This window comes from Cebus imitator, unplaced genomic scaffold (assembly GCF_001604975.1).
Source record: "Cebus imitator isolate Cc_AM_T3 unplaced genomic scaffold, Cebus_imitator-1.0 Scaffold85, whole genome shotgun sequence".
In the NCBI taxonomy this organism is placed as follows: Eukaryota; Metazoa; Chordata; class Mammalia; order Primates; family Cebidae; genus Cebus; species Cebus imitator.
This window is the reverse complement of record NW_016107400.1, coordinates 3539205-3562476: the sequence shown is the minus strand read 5'-3', so window position 1 is coordinate 3562476 and position 23272 is coordinate 3539205. Positions and strand designations below refer to the sequence as shown.

The following is a 23272-nucleotide window of genomic DNA, read 5'->3' as shown; positions in this document are numbered from 1 at the left end:
CAGCCTTCCAAAGTGCTGAGATTAAAGAGTTTGAGATCAGCCTGGGCAACAAGACCCCACCTCTACAAATAAAAATTTAAAATTAACTGGGCATGGTACCACGTGCCTGTAGTTCCAGCTACTTGGGAGGCTGAGGTGGGAGAATCCCTTGGCCCTGAGAGGTCAAGGCTGCAGTGAGCTGAGATCGTGCCAATGCACCCTAGCCTGAGTGACAGAGCAAGATTCTGTCATAAAAAAAAAAAAGGAACAATAAATGATAGTGTACCAGGGCCTGCTGATTCTGTCTCACGGAGACAATAGTGATGGCCTCAGAAGGTTCATTCAGTTTTCCAGAAACATTTATCTGAGCATGTCATATCTGCCAGGCACTGTGGTAGGTGCTGGGAAACACTGATTAATAAGACAATTAAACACTGATGAGTAAGTCCCTGCTTATAGGAGTCTCCCAGTCCTTAGAGATAATAAGGAGTAAGCAAGTCATGGTCAGGTACCTGAATATCCTCAGGACTCCCTCCAATCATTGGACATCTCCCTCCCAATCCAGAAGATTCCCTGGAAGACCAACTTCCAGAGACACACCAAGAGTGGAGAACAGATCCATGACCCCCCTTTGTAGGGGATGCTTTGTGGGTATGGAGGTCCCCCAGGATGGGGCGGCTGGTTACAGGAGACCAAGATACCCCTCTGGTCTCTGGACTTCTGTGCCACTTGGATAAAAGAAATCCAATTTCTATGGGAACTCTCTGCTCTGCCACCAGCTGCTTCCCTGGACTCCAGCTGTGGCTTTTCACGAGAGGCCAAGGCCCTCCTTGGCACATTATTAGAACCCTTTGATCCCAGGGAAAGCCACACGTGTGTATTGGCAAATGGGGGCTGCTAGGACAGTGTGTCTTAAGTCAAGGGGCCTCTTATCACACTGACACGCATGGAAAACCTTGACATAAGAGTTGTGGAGGAAGACCATGGGCTGATCCCAGCCCCTGTCCACTGTCAGACCATGACTGACAGCGTACACATTCATCTGTGCTTGCACTCTGATACAACAGGACATAAAGGAAAAATCTGTGCCAAGATCAATAGAGCCATAGAGACAAGGACCAAAGACAAGACCTGGCAGGGGAAAGAAAGCACATCAGAATTACTCCTTCAGTCGCTCGGTTCTTTTTCGTTGCCTTTCTTGTTTTCTATCAATTATTCAGCTCAATGTATTCAACAGATATTTTGAGCATAAATTCAATGCCAGGCAATTTAAATGTACCATGGAAACAGCAAATAATCAAAACAGAGCCCTTGCTGGTAGAGAGCTTATATTTAAAAGGCAGATACATTTAAACAACTATGCGCAATGTGATAGATGGTGACAATTTCTGACGGGGAAGAAAAAGCAAGGATGGGGGATAGAGCAATATGGGTGTTATTGGATATAAAATGATCAGAGAAAGCCTCTCTGCTGAGCAGAGGCTAAAAGAAGTAAAGGAATGAACCAAGGGCATATCTGAAGAATAGCATTGCAGGCAATCAGAATAGCAGGTGTGAAGGTCCTGAGGTAGGATCTTGTGTCTTTCCTCTAAGACTGACTACCTACACTTGGACAGCCTTAAGTTTGAAGAATTGCTCACTGTAGAGGGTCTGGGGATGCATGTGATGAATTTGCTCATGTGTTTACTCAAGAAGTACTTACTAAGCACTGATTAGAACTGCAGAGACAGGCTCCCTGTCCACAAATATCTTTTTTTTTTTCTTCTTTTTTGGAGACAGAATCTTGCTCTGTTGCCCAGGCTGGAACACAGTGGCATGATCTAGGCTCACTGTAATCTCTGCCTCCTGGGTTCAAGTGATTCTTCTGCCTCAGCCTCTCGAGTAGCTGGGCCTACAGGCATGCACCATCACACCTAGATAATTTTTGTATTTTTAGTAGAGATGGGGTTTCACCATGTTGCCCAGGCTGGTCTTGAACTCCTGACCTCAAGTGATCTGCCCGCCTTGGCCTCCCAAAGTGCCTCCCAAAGTGTTGGGATTACAGGCATGAGCCACCACACCTAGCCTCTGTCCACAAATTGCTTAACAGCTTTTAGAAGTAGACAGATAAGTTGGCAGGCGAGTGTGATTGGAATTAGCCCTTTGAGACCTAGGAGCAAAGAAGAGGTGTACCTGTGGAGTTAGGAAAGACTTCCTGGAAGAAGTGATAACATAGGAGGAAGCTGGGTGTAGAATGATGCAGGCTGAGGGAATAGCGAATGCAAAGGCTTGAAGATGAGGAAGAGGCCAGACAACCACAGATTGCCTCGAGCAAGCAATGTGTGGTGGAGAAGTTGTAGGTGAGGTTGGAACTATAAATAGGGGTCAGATCCCAGGGAGCATAGAGTGCTGGGAATGGGAGATAATGCCAACCAACCGATGTTACATTGACCTCTGGCTGCAGGGGAGAGAACAGAAACAAAAAGAATAAAAATGAAAGCAGAGAGACCCATTAGGCAGCTATTAAAATCACTCTGGACAGGGTACAGAGGCTCAGGGCTGTTATCCTGGCACTATGGGAGGGCAAGGCAAGAAGATCATTTGAGCCAAGTGTTTAAGACCAGCCTGGGGAACAGCAAGACGCTGTCTCTACAAAACAATTTAAAAGTTAGCCAGATGTGGTGGCCCACAACTGTAGTCGCAGCTACTCGGGAGGCTAAGGTGGGAGGATTATTTGAGCCCAGGAGATCAAGGCTGCAGTGAGCCTGTGATCACGTAACTGCCCTGTAGCCTGGGCAACAGAGTAAGACCCTTGCTCAAAAAAAAAAAAAAAAAATTACCTTCATAAGGAATGATGGGCTGAATTTAGATTGGTGAGGTGCTGATGAAGAAGAAAGGATTATTGGAAATGGGGGTAGAGGGAAAAAGAAAGGAGCTTGGAAAGGAAGAGGCCAAGTTTCTAGCTTAGATGATTGGGAGGGCAGTGGCACCTTTGATTAAAATCAATGATACAATGAGGAGGAGGAGATTTGGGGAATTCAGTGAGCTCAGAGTTGCATTTGCTGAGTTTGAGGTGTCTCAAGCATCTCAGCTGCAGTGAGGGGTCCAGCAGTCAATAGGTAGATGGAACTGAAGTTCAAGGGAGTAGCAAAAGCTGGGAATACAGATTCAGAACTCACCAGCCTGGAGACAGTGTGTGAAACCATGAGATACCTTGATACCTCCTAGGGAGAGTTCATGAAGTGACAAGAAAAATGGGACCTAACCAGCATTCCTAGGGACAGGATCTTGCAGCAACAGAGCAGAAATCTCCAAGTAGAAATAGGAGAATCACCAAAATACTATCATGTGGAGTCAAGGAAATGCAAGGTACCCAGAAAAAGCAGTAAGCAAATCCAATCACAAAGGAGCAGAAACAAACTACACAGTGGATTTGGCTATGAGACTATCTTAGCAGGGAGGTTTTGGCTGCATGGTTCAGATTGGAATGGAGAGGTCAGGAGAGGGATGGAGGAACTGACTTTGAAAAGGACGAAGATCGCCCTATCAGAAGTTGGAGGGGAAGGAGTGGAGGACGGAAGCCATTATTTATATGTTTATAGGGGAAGGAGAGAGGCCAAGTGTTGTGGCCTAAATTGTTTTTGAAGTAGGGTTCAAGATACCTGCTGAGAGTGAGTGGATGATGATACCCTCAGAGACCATTTAAGGGGAATTGGAAGGTTAAGACGGGCCACTAGGAAGACGGGTGAGCACCCAGCTGGATTGAATGGATCAGTCGGCTATTTAGTGGGCCCCAGTTGTCATAAGTTCCACATTTTAGAGACTTTTCTCCAGCTGCTCTAGGAGGAGAGAAGGTGGCTTGTAGCACCTTTTCTTTTTCCAGGTTGAGGTTTTATAGAAGGTGTTACCAATGCCAAGATCCTCTTGCTCCCTTGCCTCCAGTTGCCTTGGCTCCTTAAGGAGCCCCAAAGTGACACAAAAGAGACTGCCATTTTTTTTCTGAGAAAGCTTTGGCTCTTTTATTAAGTCCATGATTTCTACCATGGCATGAAGACCAGGTCCAACCCTGGAGTTTAAAAGTCCAAGAAACTCTACAGCCTCTTCTCAATCTCATGCCTTCCAATCTCTAGGGCAGGCTACATATCAAAAGGGATTAGAACAGAGGCTACTCTGATGCTTCTTTTGTCCAGGAACCTTTGTCTGTCCTTTGCCGTTCCAAAATCCATCATCACCGTATTAGCCATTCCCAGACTCCTCAGCATTGGAAATCTGGAGTTGGGTGGATTCTAGGGACCAAGAAATGGAATTCTATGGAAACATCCACACTCCCTCCCTTTCTTTCCTTATTTTCCTCCTTGCTCTAACTGGCCCCAAGCTCAATGGCTTTCAGGAAAAAGCAGAAATGTTCCAAGATGATTAGCTAGGAACACAAGGTACAATTGAAAATCCATTGTGCAAACAAGTGCCTGTTTGATTTTCTCTTTCCTTCCCTTTGGGCATTGAGCTTCCTTTCAATTTGTGTTTGGTTTCTGGTAATAAATATAGCACCAGTGCCATTGATTTATTATGAAGATTAAATATGAGAAATTGTGGAGGTAAAGTTGTGTCCAGTGTGTTCAGCCTTCAGCACACGGCACTATTGTTTGTAGAAAGCATTTGCAGGATGCTGAGGCACCTCAAGGGTTTACATTGTGAGGGGAGGGCCCTTCTTTTACCATCCTTTGCGTAAATGGTTTATCTCACCTCCATTCAACAAGCCCAGTGTGTGACCTAGAACTCCGATCATACCTGTGCACCAATTGAGGAGAGCCACATGGGTGGGAAATTGCAATAAAAAGACAGCCCACAGCAGGCTGCATTCCCATGGTTGGCCCTAGGAGGAGGAACGCTTTGTTCTCACTGGAGGTAAGTCCTGCTTTAAGTCCCGGGAGGCTTTCTCCTAATCCTGGGAAATCTTGACCCACTGGGCTTCCTAGGGTTTTTTGTTTCTGGAAATTTTCAGAACCCAGCAAGGAGTATGGACCCTGGCCATTGTCAAGTTCTCCAGATACCACTCTATGTCCAACTCAGCCATGCTTCCAGTCATCTCCCAAGCACCAGGCCTAGAGATGCCACACTCTCCCTTGCCCCAGATGCTCCCACCGGGGAGCCAGGCCTCCACTTGGGATCTCATCTCTAAGAATCACCAGTCCTGGGTGCACCTCATCCCTACTATCTCATGCATACTCACTATGTCCCTGCCAGAAACAAATCTCTATTTTCCACTGAAGTCTTTCAGAGGTTGTAGGAAGTTATCCAAAGATTTGCCCATTCAGGGAAAGGATTTCCCAGAAAAGTAAATACCATCTGAACGTTGGCAGGCTTTTTGCAGCTCTTTCTTTCTGCCTCACAACCCCCCAGCCCCCACTGATTCATTTATTCATCCCTTAATCCTCTACTGAGTACCCGTTGTGTGTCAGATTCTGTGCTAGGAGCAAGGAACAGGGGACTCAGTTTGGCATGGTTTCACACTCACAGAAATCTGCATGCATAGAGGACGTTTCGGGGGCTCTTAGCAGCACCAGTGCATAAAACTAAGAAAGGGCAGCCATTACTTTTGTGTGCGGGTATTCACAGTCACCGTATCCCTCTTTCTCTATCCAATCTCCAGAGAGCCTCTACCTCCACCTGAGCAGGGGCCATCCTGAGACCCTTCTAGGACATTCTGGAGTACCAACCAGCTCTAAGCTTGCCTTTGGTTTGCTTACTGTCAACTTCATCCCCCTGGCAAGTCTCCTACTTCCATTATCTCACTTCATCTGTCCACAAGTCACACCTACTTTGAAACAATGCAGCTCTTCATGAAGGAAGTCAACAGTTCTGTTTCTGAGAACATAGCCCTATGCCCTGATGTTACCTGGATCTTTCCTTTCCCATAGCTGCATGGGAAGTCTGCATACAGCAGAGTGACCTGCATGCCTCACCTTATGGAAAGGATGGTGGGCTCTGGCCTCCTGTGGCTGGCCTTGGTCTCCTGCATTCTGACCCAGTCATCTGCGGTGCAGCAAGGTAAGTAAGTATTCTGCTCACCTGGCGTCTCAGCTGTCGAGCGGAGTGAGGATAGAAGGGCAGAGAAGGTGGCTCAGGTAAGGAAGAGGAATTGGCAGCTCTAAAGCAAAAACTCAGAGCTAGAAGTCAAGGGAAACATAAGGAGAAAAAATGGAAATCAAGTTACAATCTCTCAAAGACCCTAATCAGAAATTCTCCTGAAAGGACAGTGGGAGCCAGTTAACATGACTTCTTACGCCCATATCTTTGGGAGATCAGAGAGCTCAAATTAAAGAAGATCAAGAAATATATAACCCGGTCACCTTGTACTGGCAAGTGCCTTCTCCTTTTCCTGAAAGGACTAGATTAAGTGATCTCTTTGGTGTTTTCCAAAGATCTATGAATTGGGCAATTCAGATACTTGCAGAAAGGAATCTCAGGTTTAGAATTAGAGTGCAAATTTCAGCCCTGTGGAGGAGGGTGGGTGAGGGAACTGAGCTCATTGGGGGCTTCCAGTGGAAAAATACAGGGTGTGCAAGAAATAATCTAAGAATAACAAATGCAGTAATTGCTTGTTTTAAAATAAGTAAATGCATGAGCAAAGATTGAAAATCTCTTTTTCAGAAAGGCCCTTATAATGTGTATTATAAGCATGTGCAAAGCTTGAAAATCTCTTTTTCCAGAAAGCCCCTTTAATGTATTATAAGCACATGATCTTGTGTGTGCACTTAGATCCTTCTTCACGCATCCACAGCATTCAGCAAATCAGAACTAGAAAAGAGAATTAGCTTTGACCCTGGTGCTGTGCTTGGCATTTTATACGTATTATCTCATTTAATCCTCTAACAATTGTTTAAGGCTTTCTTTCCCCAAATGGGGCGTATATATCCCAAGATGATCCTGGGGGTGCCTGGCAAACTCTTAACCAGTTTTTAATTGCTGTATGTTTATTTTTATGCATATCTAAAAAATATGACTAGTACACTATATGTATGTTATCACAGATGTTATTCTTTAAGACAAAACTAATTCTTGAAGAAGAATCATTGAAAGAAATATTTTAAGTCGATAATAGGACAGGCAAACACATGTATGGCAACAGGACCCAAGGCATAGGAACAGATAAAGTTTGAGAACCACTGGTTCACAGGTGTGGTTTTGCCAATGAGTCTCAGGGGACTTAAGTCACCTGCCAAGGTCATCCAGCCAGCAGGTGTGGAATTGGATTTAAACTCAGCCTGACCAGCCTGTGGTCTTCCTCCTTCACTTCTCTTCTCTTCATATGTCAAAGTGTCTAAAACTGTTTTTAAAAATGGTAGATCAACAGTCAAACATGGTCTTATTAGATCAGTGGTTCTTACTTGGGGGTAATACCTCCCAGGGGACATTTGGCAATGACTGGAGACCACTTTGGGGCATGCTGCTGGGATCTGGTAGGCAGAGGCCAAGGATACTCCCAAACACTCTACAAGGCACAGGATGGCTCCTCCAATAAAGAATGACCCAGCCAAAATGTCGATAGTGCCAAGATTGGGAATTGTCGTGTGTTTACTGTGCTACTGGTGTGGAAAAACATCTATGCTCCATTAAGTAAAAAAATGCAAGTGAAAAAAGACGTTGCACAGAATTAAACTTATCTTTATTTTTAAGAAAGCAATATATTTTAAACATCCCTAGGAATAATCTTAAGGCTATATAACAAATTTATGGTTACTTCTGGGTATGAGACGGGCTTATGACAACTTTCATTTTGCTTTATTCATTTTAATGATGTTTGAGGTTCTTTTTCAGTGAGTCTGTATTACATTTATAATGAGAAAAACAAATATTGGTCAAACAAGGCTGCTGTACATGGATGCACAGGAAAAAACTTTGTTACTCTGAGGTGGGGAGGGAGGCTGTGCAGGACGGTGACCCTGATGTCCTCAATGCCTGTAACATACCACAGAAGGTCCTCACTGATTATTCTGACCCCAAGGTGATGAAACTGATGTTTAATTAATGGATTCTGTGTGTATTATCTCATTGGAGTCCTTAGCATAGCCAAAATAGAGCATGGAGGGGAAAAAATCCTGAAGGTTGTGGCATTGCTCAGTAAACTCAACTACACTCTGTCACTTTCCCAGGTTATAGAAACTCCGCTGCAGCCAGTTCCTATGGGCTGGACTTGGACTGCGGAGCTGACAGCTGTTTTGACCCCTGTCAGAACTACACCCTCCTGGATGAACCCTTCCGAAGCATAGAGAACACAGAAAGGGCCCAGGAGTGTGATAACAACATGAGCGGCTGGTACCGCTTTGTAGGGGAAGGAGGATTGAGGATGCCGGAGACCTGTGTCCCTGTGTACCGATGCCAGACAGCTGCTCCCATGTGGCTGAACGGTGTTCACCCTGCCTTTGGGGATGGCATTGTCAACCGCACTGCCTGTGCCCACTGGAGTGGCAACTGCTGTCTCTGGAAGACGGAGGTGCTGGTGAAGGCCTGCCCTGGTGGGTACCATGTGTACCGGTTGGAAGGCACTCCCCAGTGTAATCTGAGATACTGTACAGGTAAGCAGCAGAGCCCTGGAGAAGGCAGCTACACAGTCAATGAGATGCCCCCCAGCCTCAGTAGAGTGAGTGGAGCAAGTGAACAGGAGACAGGAGAGGGTGCAGAGGAGCCTCTACTCAGCTCCTGCCCAGCGAGAACGCAACACAGGGGCTGCTAGACCTTCCGACATTTCAAGTAAAGCCAGAAATTCCCATTCACGGGTGAAATCTCCCAGTTTATAAATGTGTATAGCATAAAATCTAGAACTCATGCTCATTCAGATTTTGTCTCCATTTGGGCAGTTTAATTTGCCTCCCCGAGCCTCAGTGTTCTGATCTGAATAAAAGTGGGTAAAGGCAAAAATAACAGCTAACACATAATGCTCATAATGTCCCTGTTGCTATCCTAAGTACTTCAAATGCATTAACTCATTTGATCTTCTCCCCAGTTCCATGAGATAGTGCTACCTAATTACCCCAATGAGGGGCACAGAGAGATTAAGGAGCTCTCCTAATATCATAGAGCTGGAGCATGGTAGAGCTGGGATTTGAACTTGGCATTCTAGCTCCAGCATCCATGAGCTTAACCACCATGCTGTGCTTTCTCATGTTGATTGAATGGACTAATACATGCATTGTTCTTAAAACAGAGTCTTGCCTGTAATAAGTGTTCAGGTGGCAGCTTCAGGGTTCTCACTTATTCTACTGGACTGTGAGTCAGGAAATCTGAGTTTGAGGCTTGATGCTTCCACTAAGTATTGCACAGCCTTGGCAAGATTCTTGTGCCCTGGTGGAATGAAAGAGTTGGGGGCTTCAAGTCCACCCCACACTGCATCCTGATCTTCTCCCTCCATGCCCATCTCCTAGACCCCTCCACTGTGGAGGACAAGTGTGATAAGGCCTGCCGCCCTGAGGAGGAGTGCCTCGCCTTCAACAGCACCTGGAGCTGTTTCTGCAGACAGAACCTCAACAGCTCTGGTGAGCAACTCACTGGGCCAATGATTACCATCCTGAGTGGGTAGGGCAGGAGGGAGGGAGCTTTAGAGGGTGACGATAAGGTATAAAGCCGAGTCGGGGACCTGGACCTGAAGTCAATGGGCTCTCCAATCCACTTGCTGTAAAGCCAGTGGGTTTGCTACGATAGCAGAGCAGGGTTGGAGCAAATTTCCAGGTCAGCTGCTGGGGCACGGCCTCATGAAATGGTTCTGACATTGGCAGGCTTGACCCCTGAGGGATGAAGGCACTGAAGATGAGAATTCTGAAAGTGTGGGAGCTATGTTTTCATAGCCACAGGGTCTTCATGTCAGGGACCAGGGCAGACTTCTGGGGACAAGTCACTACTGTCTCTGATCCTGAATGTTCTCATCTGTAAAATGAGGATAAGGTAATCATAATACCCACCATACAGGGCTATTGTGAGAACTAATTCAGAGCAGTCCAATTGGGCAGGCTCAAGAGGTGATGAGTTTCTTGTCCCAGAAGGTGAGCAAGCAGAGTGAGATGGCTCATGGGTAGAGATGTCATAGACAAATAAGCACTAAGCCCTGGATGGAGGATGGACGAGTCTCCCACTGAGATTATTTTCCTCCATCACTGAACTCTAAGGGCCTTTGATCTTGCTCTTGGCACAAGCATGCCTTCCTCCGAGCACACGCCCCGTCCCTATGGAAGACAGTGTTCTAGGCAGCAGGACAAGAAGGAGCATGACGCATTTGGAAAGTGGGGCTGCAGTGTGAACAGGGTGATGCTTAGATGTGCTCAGCAGAAGCAGCCTGGGATGAGGGGCAGGAAACAACCAACAACCTTGATCTCCTTGAAGACTTTCTGCACATTGAGTGGATGAGGCCCCAGAGAGTCAGTGTGGTTTTCCGGGGTTCGGGCCTATCACAGTCAGACTTTCGGCTTTGAGGATGCCCTCCCTGTACCTAGATGGGCTCCAAGGACATCCTCAGCTGACTGAGTGAGCACGTGTCTTCCTCACATCTTCATCAGTGGCCAGCAGAATGGTGGCTGTCCAGTGGGCAAACACATCCCTCTGTGATCTGACTTTCTCTTCCTTCTCCATCTCCCACACTCCCTTCTCATTTTAGGTTGCTGCACCTCTGAACTCTGCAGCTCCACAAATGCACCATCCCCTGTATCCCATCTCCATGCTTTTGCCTCTGCTGTTCCTTTAGCCTGGGCTGCTTTCACTTGCTTTACTCACTTGCAAAACTCCTACCATCATTTCAAGCTTCAGCTCACTATGATTCCTTCCCTGGCTTCATCAAGAGACTTAGACCTTCTTCTGTGCGCCCCCGGAATCTGTACATGCTTCTGTCTGTATCTTTATCATATTGAAGTATAATGAGCTATTGGTATGTTGGTGTTTACACAAGACCAAGAAATCCTCATGGGCCGAGTCCATGTCTTACTTTATTTTGAATGCACCTAGCACTTGAGAAGGTGGTTGGTAAAGTGGCTCATGCCTGTAATCCCAGAACTTTGGGAGGCCAAGGCGGGCAGATTGCATGAGGTCAGGAGTTTGAGGCAAGCCCGGCCAATATGGCAAAACCCTGTCTCTATACAAATACAAGAATTAGCTGGGTGTGGTGGTGCACGCCTATAATCCCAGCTACTTGGGAGGCTGAGGCAGGAGAATCTCTTGAATCCAGGAGGCAGAGTTTGCAGTGAACTGAGATTGTGCCACTGCACTACAGCCTGGGCAACACAATAAAACTCTGTCTGAGAGAGAGAGAGAGAGAGAGAAGGTGGTTGGTAAATATATGCTCAATCAATGCATTCATAAATGTAATAGAAACTGTATTCCTATTAGTACACTATTTTTCCCCCCTATTCAAATGTCAGCTCCATAAGAGTGAGAATTTTGTCAGTTTTGGTAAGTGTTGTAGCCCCAGTGCCTGACAGATAGTAGACACTCAAGAAGTTGTGTGTTGAATAACTGTTGTGTTAATGCATATGATAGCTCTAAGCCTGGTCAGATGTGCTGGCTCAACAAGGTAGCATATATCTAACTTTGATTCTAGTATGGAATGCAAGTCCATCCTGCCTCCACAAATAACCCAATCCCCAATGGGAACTAGACTGAAAAACCTTAGCCAAGCCTGCACATAGGATGCTTGGAAATCTTGAATACGAGGACCGTTTGCCAACCTCACGTACTGCCAGTCTAGGCATGAATTTCATCTGGATCCCAAGGACCATCTAGTCTACATAATCTTCTGGGTCATGGAGAGTTTACCAAAGAGTAGGGAAAGTGGGCTTCCGGACTTGTATCCATTTCACTTGCCTTCATCTCTGCTCTGTAGAAGTCCACAGTTTGCAGCCTCAGCTGGACTGCGGAGCCAGGGAGATGAAGGTGAAGCTGGACAAATGTTTGCTGGAAGGTGTGGGTTTGGGGGAGGAAGTCATTGCCTACCTGAGAGACCCAAACTGCAGCAGCATCATACAGGCAGAGGAGAGAAACTGGATATCTTTGACCAGCCCTGTTCAGGCTGGTGCCTGCAGGAACATTCTGGAGGTAAGTGGCTTTCACACCACTGCTTGCCAGAAGGTATGTTTGGGCTGATGGGACCTATCATAGTAGCTCTGAGATCTTGGACAAGCCACTTAGCTTTCCTGGGCCCCCAGGGTTATGTGAGCGTACCCACGTTTGTTTACATAAAGAGCTTAGTATAAGTCTGACATGTGAGTTTCATAAATGTAAGCTACAATTATGATGATTTTAATTAGGGCTGATGGGGGAGGGATACACAAAGAAGCAAGCTGGTTGATTCCTGACTCTTCCCAAGGGTCAATAATTTATTGTTCTAGTTTTTTATCTGGTGTCCTCATTCCCCTTCCCATAAAGTATCGATAACACTGAAAGAGAGATCCCTTTACCTCCGTGAGCTCAGAAGGCAGGGTGGCTGCATGGTTGAGCACATTGACTCTGGAAATCAGATCTGGATTTGAGATACACCTACACACACATATACATAAAGATCTGTGTGGTTTTGTTTTTATGCCAAAGAGAAATCAAACCCATGTCATCTACAAAAACACCCTCTCCTTGGTCAATGATTTCATCATCAGAGACACCATCCTCAACATCAACTTCCAATGTGTCTACCCACTGGACATGAAAGTCAGCCTCCAAGCTGCTTTGCAGCCCCTTGTAAGGTATGGCATCAACTCTTGCCCTTTGACCCCTAACCCTGGCAATAGTCACATCACACTCACTTCAAGTGCAGACTATGATGCCCACACCATACTGCCAACCTCCTCCAGAAGCTTCCAGTCATTCAATCATTCGTTCCACAAGCATTCACTGATTGTATATTAAAGATGTTCAGCATGAGCAAGGCAGACGTAGATTATTCTGTGAATATTAGAGATTAGTGTAACTATGCAATTCAATAACATGAAACGGTGCGTACTAAATGTGCTAGAAAACAAAAACACAAGGCAAGTTCATTCACCTTGAGGAACAAAAGTATTAAACAACTAATTAAATCAATAATTATTTACAAGAAAGATGGATGTAATGTAGGAGAAACGTGGGGTGCTTTGGGAGCAGGGAAAGGGGTCCCAGATCCCTGTTGGTAGTGGGTTTAGTGGAGACAGGACAGCTTCCCTGCAAACATGAGATTTAAGCAGAGACCAGCTTTTAATGGATAAGCAGCACCCCTGTCCCCAGCAGAAATGGCATCATATAGCAGTTTGGGAGAATTCTATGTGAGCAGGGGCTTTTGTCTGTTTTGTTGTGTTTCTGTTCCAGAAATGGGGCCCTGTTGAACCAGTTCTTTAGCATTCCTAGACTTGCCAGGGGACTTTCTGTGGTGTCAAAAAATCCAGAGTGCCCATCTCATTCCTTATTGCCCCCTGGGCTCACAAAGCAACAGGATCAGAAGGATTAGAAATTTTCTAATTCAGTGGCTTGCAGATGGTATGGTTCTGGGGATCCTGGTTCATAAAAAATTAAAATGAAAGCCATTTATCTTGTTAAAACTGGTGTTTCACTAAAGACTGTGGGGTGGAGGGAAGAGATCTACCGCTAAAAAATGTGAACACACAGAACTGGTTCTGAGCCCCAGTCTCCAAGTGAGAAGATGGAGGTATACACTCAGTTATTCCTTCAGTGAGGGAGATAGGTGTAACCTCTCGTGCAGGGAGGATCGGTGGAAATCCTGAAGGCAGACGTGTCTGCCAAGTTGAGTGCCTGGAAGCTAATAAATGCCTAGTTTAAATGAATGATCCAGTAGTTCACTTAACGATCCAGGATGTGTGCTGTTGCCTTCGTAAGCGTGTTAAGTAAGTGCAGGGCTTGATTTATGTTGTTCTCTCTGAGGTTCCCACTCTTGTGGCTTTCCTTTTCTCAGTTCCTTGAACCTCAGTGTGGGCGGAGATGGAGAGTTCACTGTCAGGATGGCCCTCTTCCAAGACCAAAACTACACGAATCCTTATGAAGGGGTTGCAGCTGAGCTGTCTGTTGAGTCCATGCTCTATGTGGGTGCCATCTTGGAGCAAGGGGACACCTCCCGGTTTAACCTGGTGTTGAGGAACTGCTATGCCACCCCCACTGAAGACAGAGCTGACCCTGTGAAGTATTTCATCATTAGAAACAGGTAACGAGCGATTCTGGAATTACCATTTGGCCTTACTAACGTTTATAGGAAAATGTTCATCTCATCCATTCCCTGGCAGATGTGTAAGTTGTATTACATATCATAACCATACTCTTTGACCCAGAAATATCACTCCTGAGATTTTAACCTAAAGGATTAATACCAAATAGGTAGGTAGGGTAAAGAAATGTCAATATTTTCCGTTTCAATGTTCTTGATAACCTTGGCAACAGGCTAATTGTTCAGAACTAGGGGATCAATGTGGTAGTGATGGATTATTACCCAGAAGTGAACACTGGTCAATATTAAAACAAAACAATAAATGTTGTGGGATGGAGTGTTATTGAACACTGCTGACAAAAACAAGGGAAATGCATTTCTATAGATCATGATTTAAATCATAGTAATAATCCTGGCTGTATTTGTCATTGAGATTAGCTATGTGCCAAACAATATATGTGGATTATCTGATTAAACGCTCACATCAGTCTCATAAAGTGGATATTACTGTCTCCACTTTACAGATAAGAAAAGTAAAGTTCAGCAAGGATGAGGAACTTGCCCATAATCACTTAGCTAGAATGTGGGTTGGGCTAGAATACAAGACCAGTCTGTTTCACTCCAGAGACTGTGCTCCCAAATAATTTAAGCCATGTGAGCTTATGGATAACATCTTGGAGCAAACAGAGGAATAGAAGAAGTCCATGTTGTCATGACGGAGGAGGTCTGAGGGCTCTTTAATTTTCTCCACTGCTGTTTTTAGTAGTCACACCTTTGCCCTGTCACCCTCCCAGCTGCCCAAATCAACGTGATTCCACCATCCACGTGGAGGAGAATGGGAGGTCCTCCGAAAGCCGGTTCTCAGTTCAGATGTTCATGTTTGCTGGACATTATGACCTAGTTTTCCTGCATTGTGAGATTCATCTCTGTGATTCTCTTCATGAACAATGCCAGCCTGTGAGTGTCTCTTTGGAATGAACTCTTCAGAGGCTGGCATGGAGCCTTGTACCTGATAGGCTCTCCATATATATTTATTGGGATTATAAATGGAGGGTGGATGGGAAGAAGGGGAAAGGAAAGGAAGGGAGGGGAGGGGAGAGGAAGGGAGGGGAGGGGAAGGGAGGGGAGGGAAGGGGAATCAGAAAGGGAAGGGAGAGGGAAAAAAAGAGAGGGAGAAAGGAATACAGGAGGGATGGAGAAGGAAAGGAGGGAAGAGGAAGAAAAGAAGGAAGAAAGCAGGATGAAGAGATGGAAAGAGATGGGCAGGTGTATGGATGGGAGGGAAGGAAAAACAAAAGATGAACAGATAGACTCTAGGTCTCCTAAAGGCCCATTTCTAAGCAATTTTTGTGTTTCCAGAAGGCAGATTTGATAAGGAAATCTGTCTACTAATTTCCACTGGCATGTGTGCGTGCGTGCGTGTGCGTGTGTGTGTGTATGTATGTCTGTGTGTGTGTGTTTTGAGACAGTCTTGCTCTGTTACCAGGCTGGAGTGTAGTGGCGCTATCTTGCCTCCGCCTCCCTGGTTAAAGCGGTTCTCCTGCCTCAGCCTCCCAAATAGCTGGGACTACAGGTGCATGCCACCACGCCCAGTTAATTTTTGTATTTTTAGTAGAGACGAGGTTTCACCATGTTGGCCAGGATGGCCTTGGTCTCCTGACCTTGTGATCCACCCGCCTCGGCCTCACAAAGTGCTAGGATTACAGCCGTGAGCCACCACACCCGGCCTGGCATGTTTTAAATGATTATAATCATAGATTACTTTTTTAGTGCTTGCTCTTTGTCAAGCATCATGCTAAAACTTTTGCATACCTTTTCTAATTTAACTCTCAGAACAACCCTTTAAGTAGATTATTTTATCTACCCCACTGTGAGGTTCAGAGAAGTGTTTGCCCACAGAGCCACACACAGTTAGAAAATATCAGAGCCAGGATGTGCCCCAGCCAAGAGGTGACTCCAGTGCCCCTGCTCTTGCCTGCATTTGGCATTGCCTGTGAATAGTTGGCATTTTCCAAGTACTTACCTTGTGCCCACATGTTGCAGGCACATCTCATTTTCACCTTCACAACCAGGTAGGTATTATTTAGTTATTGTAGAGTGGCAAAGTCATTGGCCCCAAATTATGTAGCTAAAAGAAAGTCTCCACTTGATGAGATTCAAAGCCAGATTTGTTTGAGATGACAGTAATAATTTTCTAGATCGAGATAGCCACAGTATCAGAATTAGGGCCATAGCATGAACCAGTTCTGGACCCAGTTCTTGGTCCAGAGCTGTCCATTGCAGGACCACTCTAGATAGAATCCAGGCATTTACATTTTGATTAATAAGAGTTCATCATCCCCACAGTCTTGCTCAAGAAGTCAAGTCCGCAGTGACGTACTGGCCATAGACTTAGCCCGGGTTCTAGATTTGGGACCCATCACTCGGAGAGGTAAGTGGCCAAATCCCAGTGACAAGACCAGCTGGCTGAGTGTTGACAGTTAACCACAGAGGCCTGAGGTCATGCGCCCAACTCCTCAGGACTTTTCTACCTCCTCAATCTGACCCTTACTAAAAAACCTATTCATTCAGATTAATAATAACAATATAGCCATTTGGACCTCCTGTGTGCTTAGAGCCCAGACTAAGTTCTTGCATCCGTCAATTCACTTAATCCTCCCATGCCTGCATCCATTTTACAGGTGAGAAACTAAGGCTCAGAGACATTAAGTGACCCACCCAAGATCCCCCTACTCATGAGTGGCTAGAGTTAGGATTGAACCCAGCTCAGTCTGATTCCAAAACATGTGGCCTTTTCCTTATTCTATCTCCTTCCATGTCCCCATAACTCAGTTCCTTATGGGTGAAGTGTAAGTCCTAAATCTGGTTTAAATGCAACTTTGTTTTCTGGTGAATGACTGTGTTCTCCAAAATTCATTTACGGTATCCTGGAGTATGATATGGGGAGGCTTTCCAATGGCTCCTCAAATTTTCATCCATCCTACTCATGAGTTTGCAGTAGTGTTTACGTAGTGTTTTTATTTCCACCAGGAGGGAGAAGTGAAAGAATGAAAGCCCTTTTTTTCCCCTAAAGAAATTAAGATGCAGTATCTTAATAGTAGTAATAATAATACTTTCTTTATGCCTGGCACATTGTCAAATGCCTTTACATGCGTGATCACCTTGAATGCTCATAGCAGGCAAGGGAGGTAAACATTACCACCATTTTTATTCTCCAGAGCAAATGGAGGCTGTCTCATGAAGAAGGCTCTGTCCTGAGGTTGTCCTACCATTTTACTAAACTCTCAACATGAAGCCTCAAGTGGCATCACAGGGTAACTTGGTGGAGGTTAAGAACTTCCATTTTTGAATCAAACATACTGGGTTTTGAATCTCAGCTCTGCTACTGACTGGCAAGGTCAACTTGGCAAGTCCGTTAACATCACTAAGCTCCCGTCTTCCCCTCTGTCAAATGGGGAAGAGAATACCTTCCTCACAAATCTGTTAGGAGGATTGAGTCTAAAATGCATGCAATATGTCTAGAAACGTGCCTGTGCCACGTCAGAGATGCCCCCACAGTGTGGATGGTCAGTGGTTGTGATGGCCAGGTCTAGGAAGATTTGAAGCAGTTATGGCCACAGTGCTGCAGTCAGTGGAGCATGACTGAGGAAATCCTCCCCTTCTGCTCTTGTTCACAGGTGCACAGTCTCCCGGTGTCATGAATGGAACCCCCAGCACTGCAGGTACATTATTTTCTCATGGCTTTCCCACAACCTTTCAACTCTCCTTCCTCTTTTCAATTCTGCCCCTTTCATGGCCCAGATCCTATGCTAGGGACACTGACATTAATCAGACCTAAGAGTGGCTCTTGAGATGCCCACAGTTAGTGGAGGAGACAGTCCTTTAACAAGAAATATATACTGAGTGCCCACTGTGTGCCAGGCCTTGTTCTAGGCACTGAAGATGTGATGGCAAACAAAACAACCCAGGTGCCTGCCCTCATAGAGCTTATGCACCAGTGTGGAAAGTAGAAAATAAAAGGTAAACATGATACTTTAGAAATAAAAGAAAGTAATGTGATAGAAGAGTAATAATGCCTTAAGTAAAATGGACATTCATCTCTCTTTTTTTTTAACTTAAGAACTTTTTATTTCTTTTTTTAAACTTATTATACTTTAAGTTCTGGGATACATGTGCAGAATGTGCAGGTTTTTTACATAGGTATACATGTGCCATGGTGGTTTGCTGCACCTATTAACCTATCATCTAGGTTTTAAGTCCCACATGCATTAGGTATTTGTCCTAATGCTCTCCCTCCCCTTGCCCCTGACCCCTGGCAGGCCCCAGTGTGTGATATTCCCCTCCTTATGTCCATGTGTTCTCATTGTATAGACATTCATTTCTGTCACACATAAAGGAGGCTTAGAGGCAAGCTGCCCAAATCTAGTGGGGCAGCACTACAAAGTCATCAAAGACCCAGGGTCCTTCCAGATCACAGCTCCACCATCTTTGGGATATGGCCATCATCTTTATGTTCCAAGATGGCAGCCAGAGATCCAATCTTTGTATCCAGGCAGCAGGAAGGAGGGAACAAGGAAGAAGCCAATGAGTACAAACGACATTCTGAAAGCTGGCACCTTATACCTCCACTTACATCTCATTAGCTGGTGCTTAGTCACATGCCACACCTAGCTGCAAAGGAAGCTAGGAAATGTAATCTTTATTCTGGGTGGGCCATGTGCCTAAGCAATGTTTAATGGCTTTTTTAACAAGGTGGGAAGGAAGAATGACTATTAGAATGGACAAGTGGTCAGAAAAACTTTCAGAGAAAGTGATGTTTAAGCCAAATGAGAAAAATGAGTTGAAGGTGAAAATGCTAGGAGAATGAGACCCATAGGCACGGAAACACCAACAAGTGAGACAGGCACTTGAGCCGATAAATGACAACCAGGTAGATAGTGCAGAAAGAATATCTAGAAGATAAATTAACTGTATTGGATAAGGTCTTGAAAGAATTTCAACAGGTAGTAGCATCTGAATGGGGTTTTGATGAATGACTTGGAGCTAAACAAGCTGACTGATCAAAGAAATATCACACACACACACACACACACACACACACACACACACACACACAAACACAGATACATAACATTTTTACATATTTATAGAATACTAGAAATATATTTTGGACAAAATGAAAGCACATACTATTAAGATTTGATTTCCCACAAAATGACCTATATTGATAAATCCAGACATGAAAAGGTTCTTTCCCTACTCAAAGCCCAAACTTAGAGAGCAGTTTTTAAATTTCCCAAATAAGTCCAAGATGGACTCTCTATGCTCAGTGCTAACCTTCAGACAATGCTAAGAAGAGTCATGCTCCATTAGAGTTCATTCTAAAAGCAGCTTGGGCTGGGCGCGGTGGCTCACGCCTATAATCGCAGCACTTTGGGAGGCTGCTGAAGTTGGCTGGGAGTTTGAGAACAGCCTGACCAACATGGTGAAACCCCATCTCTACTAAAAATACAAAAATTAGCTGGGCGTGGTGGTGCATGCCTGCAATCCCAGCTACTTGGGAGGCTGAGGCAGCAGAATCGCTTGAAACTGGGAGGCAGAGGTTGTAGTGAGCCAAGATTGCACCATTGCACTCCAGCCTGGGCAGTAAGAGTGAAATTCTGTCACAAAACAAACAGATAAAAAATACGCAGCTTGAAGTCAGGGACCTTTAGTCTCATTCCTTTCTGCCAGTCCTTCTGGTTAGCCCAGTGCCTGGAACAGTGTGGTTTTCCAGTAGAGTTTGCCGAATTGATTAATTTCTAGAATGGCTGATAGATTTTGCCCCTTCTGGACAAGGAGGGGATCAGTCTGATGTTGAGGCAGCTGACCCACCACAACAGGGCACTTGTGGTTTTTATTGTCTACTATCTCCCATAATCATCTTTGATGTTTTGAATTAATTGACCATCAACTTGTTTTATAATTATAATTTTTTGTCATGCACTGTGTCTGAAATTTATGGTATTTCTCTCCTCACTTCTAGGACATCAGCTAGTTACTTTGAAATTGGGGAAATGGGGAGATTTTATATTTTGGTAGTATGGCAGGAGGGCTCACAGGTTTCTCCTAGGTCTTCTGATACAAGGCAGTCATCATCTGGGATCCAAGTCCTTCACTGAAACTGAGTATACAGTGATGTGCCAAAGAGACAAAATCCCAGCAGAACTAGATCTTAGAGCCTAACTTTTAAAACCAACATTTGTGTAGTGTTTACCATGTGTCAGGCACTGTTCTCAATGCTTGATATGAAGTCATTCATTTAAGTCTTACAAAAATCCAGTGAAGTCACAGGTACTATTAATATTTCTCTTTGGCATACAGCAATATACAGGCACAGAGAGGTTTAGTAAGTTTTCTGGGACTGCTCAGCTAGTTGTAGAGCTGAGATGCAAAGCTAAGTAATCAGGCCTCAGAGGCAGTGCTTTTTAACCTCTGTGTCTTTCTGCCTCTTCAGTATTAGTCAGCATAAGTAATGCTAGCTGCTGTAACAAACAGTCCCCATTCTTCTGTGTCTTTACACAACAGTATTGTTTCCCACTAAATCACTGTGGGAGGGAATGCAGTTCTGCTCCATGCAGTCGATAGGAGCTCAGGCTTCCACTATTTTCTGGTAACTTCTGCCAACTCCACTATTCCCTGCAAGTCCTATCTTGGATCCCCTGCATCTGCTCCCTAAATGGTAGATGAGGGAGCAACAGGATATATAGAAGTCTTTAAGGGCCAGGCATAGAAATGGCACAGATGACTTCTACGTACATTTTATTGGCCAGATTCAGTCACATGGCCCCACCTACTTGCAAAGGATGCTGGGAAAAATTGCATTCCTGTGTGTCCAGAGGAAAATGAAAAAATGGTCAGTGATTAGATAGCTTTGCCTTTACCATGAGAGACCCAGAGGCTATAACCAGGCCGGATATTAAAGATACTTTGCCTTTCTCATCCTTGTGTTTGCTGCTGACACCCAAAGCCCAACGCTTGACAGTCATCTCTTTTGTATTTCAGGATTCCTGGTAGCATGGCCCATGGTCCTCCTGACTGTTCTCCTGGCTTGGCTGCTCTGAGAGCTCCCCTGAGCACCTGGCCTTGAAGTCTGTGTTCTTCCCTCTGGCAATGGCTCCCTTCAGCACTTCTGGTTCCCATTCCAATTCACACAGTCTTGGTATTAACAGACTCAAGGCTAGGCTAGGTTTAGGGAAAGGGAAGAGTTTTCACCTTCTTTAAAGCTCTTTAAAAATGCCTTTGTGTTTCTCTTTTTCTCATAGTGGGGTTCCTGTCATTCTGTCCTGGGCTGCCCTTCTCATTTGTTAATGAGACCTTGAAAGCAAGCTTGCTAGGTGCCCTCTGTGGCTCCAGCCTTTACTGGAAGTGTGGCACATGTTTTTAGCTCCAGGGAAGAGGTATCCTGTCACTGGGGTATGGGACAAGCATGCAGAAGAGGCACCAGCCATGACTCCTTTCTAAACATCTACTGTTCTGACTGCTCATGAATTGAAGACTGACCCTTGCTTTCACTCTGCTTCCTCTGATGAGTTTCTATCATGGTTTCCCAAAAATCGCCATAGGAACATCTCTAAGGGCCACTTTAGGAGGCTCTGCTCCAGGAAAAACTAGTCCCCATCCCTCCCCTACCCCCCGCCAAGCTGGAGACATGCTGTGACTTAGAGAACCATGCAAACATCCTTGGGACCTGGATGCTGGAGGAATGAACTTGACTTTGATGCAGAAACTCCATCACCCAAGGGAACACCTCTTGCTGTAAACAGTGCTGTGCTTGCTCGGAAGGATTAAGCAGGGAGTCCCAACAGAAGTAATGCACCAGTCCTGCTATGGAAATGTAACTGCAAAGCCTCGGAGATTGGTGAAGTCCCTTTCTGGAGACCTTTAATGAGTATTTCAAAGCACTCCACAAAGATGCAACAAATAGGGCATCATACATACACAGGCATTAATACTCATGGCATATAGATACCGACATGTGTACCCTGACTTATGCCCTTCCCACAGCTACAGATAAGGCCTCGCAAAGCTGACCTCAGGGGACACATCAGGAGCCAAGGTGGACCAGCAGGCACCAAGCCTGTGTATCTGCTTGGAGGATATGTTTCAATGTGCTGCGTTGTTCAGAGATGTTGTGGTTGCAGGAAACAGGAACCCACTATAATTTCTCAGGCCAAAGGGGAGTTAATTATAAGGACATAGGAGCACAAAGTTCAAGTGCAAGAGATACATAAATGCTGCACAAACTCTAGGAGTGAGGCCTGGCAAGCCAAAAGAAACCAAAGTTTGTCTTTCCTTTAGTCCCTCTTCTGGAAGTCACATGGCTTTTTATGACTGCATATCTTTGCTTCTCCTTTGTTTTCCTTTTCTGTCTCTGAAGCTAGCTTTTCCTGTTCACTTATCCCTTGATTAAATATGGACATTCCAGCTTCACATCACTTCCTAATTCAGGGACTAACAGAGACTGATTAACATTCTGCTGTCCCCCCTCCAAATTGCATCAGGGAATTTGATTTTGCTGCTTGGGTCAGGGTCCAAAAGTCTGGGCCAAGGGACTGGGACCATCTAACACACAGCCAAAGGGGCTGACCTGATGAAGAAGGTCTCACACAAATGGGGTTGTTTCTTGGACAGACATCCCAAAGGCCACTATGATAGTGGCTTCTCTAAAAGAGGGGTTCTTGAGAGGAATTGGCTTCTGTTTCCCAGTGAGTTAGAGGAGTCATACTTACTACATCCCAAGGCAGGTGGCATGGTAGAACTAGGCCTGAAAGAGAGGTCAGGTTCTAAGCTTTTCCCCTCTCTAAGGCTCAGCAGTTCCCTTCTCTAAAATAAAAGAGGTTGGTCTGTAACAAGATTTTCAAACATTTGTAGTAGCGGAACTTTAAATACAATTTAACATGAACATCCAATATGGAGAGATTAAAAGCAAATTGATTCTTGTTGATGTCAGATGGAGGGCTTAGCTCTCCCATTCTGTAATTTCTTTCTCTGCAGGCCCTCAAATCAACTCCATAATAACTCGCAGTGCTGCCAGAGCCAAAGTTTTGAAGCTCCCTGAGACATATGAACTTTAATATAACTTCCAGGATAAAGTACTTAGGATTCCATTTA

General features: G+C 45.1%; 1 protein-coding gene across 2 annotated transcripts; it reads left to right on the top strand.

Moving 5' to 3' along the window:
- Positions 1-4708: 4708 nt before the first annotated feature.
- Positions 4709-22594, top strand: GP2 (glycoprotein 2). 2 transcript variants are annotated; one of them, XM_017534307.2, is made up of 11 exons: positions 4709-4863; positions 5877-6006; positions 8112-8534; positions 9381-9491; positions 11822-12033; positions 12526-12674; positions 13874-14119; positions 14914-15076; positions 16466-16550; positions 17797-17841; positions 21164-22594. In XM_017534307.2, the coding sequence occupies exons 1-11, from the start codon at positions 4822-4824 to the stop codon at positions 21220-21222; spliced, it is 1665 nt and encodes a 554-aa protein (XP_017389796.1). In that variant the 5' UTR covers positions 4709-4821; the 3' UTR covers positions 21223-22594. The 2 variants fall into 2 exon arrangements, with proteins under 2 accessions (XP_017389796.1, XP_037596477.1); XM_037740549.1 differs by having other exon boundaries at positions 4822-4863; positions 22166-22594.
- The last annotated feature ends 678 nt before the right edge of the window (positions 22595-23272 follow it).

Bases quoted from the DNA above. Each gene is read 5' to 3' on its own strand.
- GP2 (XM_017534307.2), top strand. From the start codon at position 4,822: ATGGTTGGCCCTAGGAGGAGGAACGCTTTGTTCTCACTGGAG. The intron at 4,864-5,876 runs GTAAGTCCTGCT...CCTTTCCCATAG, and splicing joins ACGCTTTGTTCTCACTGGAG to CTGCATGGGAAGTCTGCATA. The intron at 9,492-11,821 runs GTGAGCAACTCA...TCTGCTCTGTAG, and splicing joins ACAGAACCTCAACAGCTCTG to AAGTCCACAGTTTGCAGCCT.